The sequence below is a fragment of the Scyliorhinus torazame genome, chromosome 4, assembly GCF_047496885.1.
Source record: "Scyliorhinus torazame isolate Kashiwa2021f chromosome 4, sScyTor2.1, whole genome shotgun sequence".
Lineage (NCBI taxonomy): Eukaryota > Metazoa > Chordata > Chondrichthyes > Carcharhiniformes > Scyliorhinidae > Scyliorhinus > Scyliorhinus torazame.
Window position 1 is genome coordinate 14,305,333 of NC_092710.1, and position 5,137 is coordinate 14,310,469.

The window sequence follows — 5,137 nt, forward strand, 5'->3', positions numbered from 1 at the left end:
AGAGTGTGTGAGTGTGTGTGAGAGCGTGAGAGTGTGAGAGACTGTGTGAGGTGGAGAGAGAGTGATGGAGAGAGAGAGAAGGAGGTGGAGAGAGGGTGATGGAGAGAGAGATAGATGAAGGGAGAGAGAGAGTGATGGAGAGAGAGAGACGGAGGTGGAGAGAGGGTGATGGAGAGAGAGAGAGATGGAGGGAGAGAGAGGGTGATGGAGAGAGAGAGAGATGGAGGGAGAGAGAGAGTGATGGAGAGAGAGTGAGATGGAGGTAGGGAGGGGGTGATGGAGAGAGAGAGATGGAGGTAGAGAGAGAGTGATGGAGAGAGAGAGATGGAGGTAGAGAGAGAGTGATGGAGAGAGAGAGAGATGGAGGTAGAGAGAGAGTGATGGAGAGAGAGAGATGGAGGTAGAGGGTGATGGAGAGAGAGAGAGCTGGAGGGAGAGAGAGGGTGATACAGATAAAGAGAGATGGAGGTGGAGAGAGGGTGATAGAGAGAGAGAGATGGAGGTAGAGAAATGGAGGTGGAGAGAGGGTGATGGAGCGAGAGAGAGATGGAGGGAGAGAGAGGGTGATAGAGATAAAGAGAGATGGAGGTGGAGAGAGGGTGATGGAGAGAGAGAGGATGGAGGTAGAGAGAGGGTGATGGAGATAAAGAGAGATGGAGGTGGAGAGAGGGTGATAGAGAGAGAGAGATGGAGGTAGAGAGATGGAGGTGGAGAGAGGGTGATGGAGAGAAAGAGAGATGGAGGTAGAGAGATGGAGGTGGAGAGAGGGTGATGGAGCGAGAGAGCGATGGAGGTAGAGAGAGGGTGATAGAGATAAAGAGAGATGGAGGTGGAGAGAGGGTGATAGAGAGAGAGAGATGGAGGTAGAGAGATGGAGGTGGAGAGAGGGTGATGGAGAGAGAGAGAGATGGAGGGAGAGAGAGGGTGATGGCGAGAGAGAGAGATGGAGGGAGAGAGAGTGATGGAGAGAGAGAGAGAGATGGAGGTGGAGAGAGTGATGGAGAGAGAGATGGCGATAGATAAAGATGATGGAGAGAGAGATGGTGGAGAGAGGGTGATGGAGAGAGGGAGATGGTGAAAAGAGGGCGATGGAGAGAGCGAGTGAGTTGGAGGTAGAGAAATGGTGATGGAGCTAGAAGGTGACAGAGAGAGAGATGGTGGAGACAGGGTGATGAGCGAGGGAGAGTGGGAGAGATGGAGGTGGAGACTGGGTTATGAGCGAGGGAGAGTGGGAGAGATGGAGGTGGAGACTGGGTGATGAGTGAGGGAGAGTGGGAGAGATGGAGGTGGAGACTGGGTTATGAGCGAGGGAGAGTGGGAGAGATGGAGGTGGAGACTGGGTTATGAGCGAGGGAGAGTGGGAGAGATGGAGGTGGAGACTGGGTTATGAGCGAGGGAGAGTGGGAGAGATGGAGGTGGAGACTGGGTGATGAGCGAGGGAGAGTGGGAGAGATGGAGGTGGAGACTGGGTTATGAGCGAGGGAGAGTGGGAGAGATGGAGGTGGAGACTGGGTGATGAGCGAGGGAGAGTGGGAGAGATGGAGGTGGAGACTGGGTTATGAGCGAGGGAGAGTGGGAGAGATGGAGGTGGAGACTGCGTGATGAGCGAGGGAGAGTGGGAGAGATGGAGGTGGAGACTGGGTGATGAGCGAGGGAGAGTGGGAGAGATGGAGGTGGAGACTGGGTGATGAGCGAGGGAGAGTGGGAGAGATGGAGGTGGAGACTGGGTGATGAGCGAGGGAGAGTGGGAGAGATGGAGGTGGAGACTGGGTGATGAGCGAGGGAGAGTGGGAGAGATGGAGGTGGAGACTGGGTGATGAGCGAGGGAGAGTGGGAGAGATGGAGGTGGAGACTGGGTGATGAGCGAGGGAGAGTGGGAGAGATGGAGGTGGAGACTGGGTGATGAGCGAGGGAGAGTGGGAGAGATGGAGGTGGAGACTGGGTGATGAGCGAGGGAGAGTGGGAGAGATGGAGGTGGAGACTGGGTGATGAGCGAGGGAGAGTGGGAGAGATGGAGGTGGAGACTGGGTGATGAGCGAGGGAGAGTGGGAGAGATGGAGGTGGAGACTGGGTGATGAGCGAGGGAGAGTGGGAGAGATGGAGGTGGAGACTGGGTGATGAGCGAGGGAGAGTGGGAGAGATGGAGGTGGAGACTGGGTGATGAGCGAGGGAGAGTGGGAGAGATGGAGGTGGAGACTGGGTGATGAGCGAGGGAGAGTGGGAGAGATGGAGGTGGAGACTGGGTGATGAGCGAGGGAGAGTGGGAGAGATGGAGGTGGAGACTGGGTGATGAGCGAGGGAGAGTGGGAGAGATGGAGGTGGAGACTGGGTGATGAGCGAGGGAGAGTGGGAGAGATGGAGGTGGAGACTGGGTGATGAGCGAGGGAGAGTGGGAGAGATGGAGGTGGAGACTGGGTGATGAGCGAGGGAGAGTGGGAGAGATGGAGGTGGAGACTGGGTGATGAGCGAGGGAGAGTGGGAGAGATGGAGGTGAAGACTGGGTGATGAGCGAGGGAGAGTGGGAGAGATGGAGGTGGAGACTGGGTGATGAGCGAGGGAGAGTGGGAGAGATGGAGGTGGAGACTGGGTGATGAGCGAGGGAGAGTGGGAGAGATGGAGGTGGAGACTGGGTGATGAGCGAGGGAGAGTGGGAGAGATGGAGGTGGAGACTGGGTGATGAGCGAGGGAGAGTGGGAGAGATGGAGGTGAGGAATCTCGATGAGTTGGATTGAGTAGACCTGGGCCCAACGCTGCGTGATTTCAAAGAAAGAGCTGATTTTATTGAGACGCACAAATATTTTGGGGGGGGGTTTGACAGGTGTGGGCGCTGGGGGGGTGGGGGGGGGGGGGGGGGGCGGGGACACACCATCCCCTCCCCCACCTCCCCAGCTTGCAGATTCTAGACCGAGGAGAGGCTTCGCCTTCTGAGGATCGGAGGTCGGCCATTTTGAATGATGGGGGAACGATCGAGGGGGCCCCGGGGCCGCCTCCGCCCGCCCCTCTTGGGTTTGGCGTTGGCTGCGTGCTCACCCAGGACTCTTATTTGTGACTGCAGGTGGCATCGGGACAGGGAGACATGATGGCCCCGCCGTGCCCGGCGGCCCCCGCGCTCAACATGTCCGCCAGCGGCGGAGCGGCCAACCAGAGCTGGGACAGCCAAACCTCAGACGAGCGGCACACCAGGATCATCTCCAGCCTCCTGATCCTCACCTCGGCGATCGGCGCCCCGCTCAACGGCCTGGCTCTCTGGGTGCTGGGCTGCAAGATCAGGCGGAAGAACCGTTTCGTCGCCTACGTCATCAACCTCCTGGTGGCCGACTTCCTCTTCCTCTTCTTCCAGGCGGTGCACAGCGTCTGCCGGTTCGGAGGGGTCGCCGGCGCCAATCCCGCCCTCATGGTCTTCCGGTGCGTCATCGTGGCCTGCAGCGAAGCCAGCGCGTACCTGCTGACGTGGATAAGTGTGGAGCGGTTTCTAGGCATGGCCTTCCCCATTTGGTGGCGTCTGACGCGGACCAAGGACTCGGCGGTGATGGCCTCCTGGGCGATCTGGGGCCTGTCGCTCGGGCTGGGCACCCTCTATGGCTTCATCCGGGCGATCAAGGTCTCCCCGGCCACCAAGGAGGGGCTGGTCGCCACCGAATTCTCCCTGGCATTCCTGGCTCCGTTCCTGGCCTTCACGATCGCCAACGCCCTCATTCTGTGCGGGCCGCACCGCCCCTCCCACAAGACCAGCAAGCTCTACTGGGCCATCACCCTCAACGCCGTCATCTTCCTCATGTGCTGGGTGCCCTACCACGTGTCGGTCTTCCTCCACCACCAGGCCCGCGCCAGGGGGAGGGCCTCGCTCTGCAGCTCGGCGTACTACGGGGCCTACTACTCGGTATTCCTGCTCCACATCAAGAGCTGCGTCATTCCCGTCGTCTACATCGCCATCAGCAGCGAACTGAAAATCAGATTCCGCGAGTCTCTGCCCAGCATCTTTGAGCGGCGGTTCAGCGAGGAGTCAGGCCTCTCCTCCCCACAGGGTGACCATGAGGCTGTGCCCAAGGCGGAGCGCAGAAACAGCCGGAAGTAACGGTGGCTTGTCAAAGATTTTGCAGTTTACCTCACTACTTCCCTCCCTCCCCCTCCCCTCCTAGACTTTGCCTTTGCTGGGAATGTGACGGATATGAACGCGACGACGATTCATGATGCCAATAAACAGGAGGAGGCCCCATTCAGCCCCTTCTCCAGCCTGTTACACAGGAACAGGAGGAGGCCCCATTCAGCCCCTTCTCCAGCCCGTTACACAGGAACAGGAGGAGGCCCCATTCAGCCCCTTCTCCAGCCCGTTACACAGGAACAGGAGGAGGCCCCATTCAGCCCCTTCTCCAGCCCGTTACACAGGAACAGGAGGAGGCCCCATTCAGCCCCTTCTCCAGCCTGTTACACAGGAACAGGAGGAGGCCCCATTCAGCCCCTTCTCCAGCCTGTTACACAGGAACAGGAGGAGGTCCCATTCAGCACCGTCTCCAGCCTGTTACACAGGAACAGGAGGAGGCCCCATTCAGCCCCTTCTCCAGCCTGTTACACAGGAACAGGAGGAGGCCCCATTCAGCCCCTTCTCCAGCCCGTTACACAGGAACAGGAGGAGGTCCCATTCAGCCCCTTCTCCAGCCTGTTACACAGGAACAGGAGGAGGGCCCATTCAGCCCCTTCTCCAGCCTGTTACACAGGAACAGGAGGAGGCCCCATTCAGCCCCTTCTCCAGCGTTACACAGGAACAGGAGGAGGCCCCATTCAGCCCCTTTTCCAGCCTGTTACGCAGGAACAGGAGGAGGCCCCATTCAGCCCCTTCTCCAGCCTGTTACACAGGAACAGGAGGAGGTCCCGTTCAGCCCCATCTCCAGCCTGTTACACAGGAACAGGAGGAGGTCCCGTTCAGCCCCATCTCCAGCCTGTTACACAGGAACAGGAGGAGGCTCCATTCAGCCCCTTCTCCAGCCTGTTACACGGGAACAGGAGGAGGCCCCATTCAGCCCCTTCTCCAGCCCGTTACACAGGAACAGGAGGAGGCCCCATTCAGCCCCTTCTCCAGCCTGTTACACAGGAACAGGAGGAGGTCCCATTCAGCACCGTCTCCAGCCTGTTACACAGG

At 59.0% G+C, this 5,137-nt stretch overlaps 1 protein-coding gene across 1 annotated transcript in view; it reads left to right on the forward strand.

Moving 5' to 3' along the window:
- The window catches only part of LOC140410127 (mas-related G-protein coupled receptor member A-like), a 17,687-nt gene extending 13,511 nt beyond the window's left edge, over positions 1-4,176 (forward strand). The window contains exon 2 of the mRNA XM_072498082.1: positions 3,056-4,176. Within this exon, the coding sequence (XP_072354183.1) occupies positions 3,077-4,075 (999 nt within the window). The 5' untranslated portion in view covers positions 3,056-3,076 and the 3' untranslated portion in view covers positions 4,076-4,176. The remainder of the gene's footprint in view (positions 1-3,055) is intronic.
- Positions 4,177-5,137: the final 961 nt, after the last annotated feature.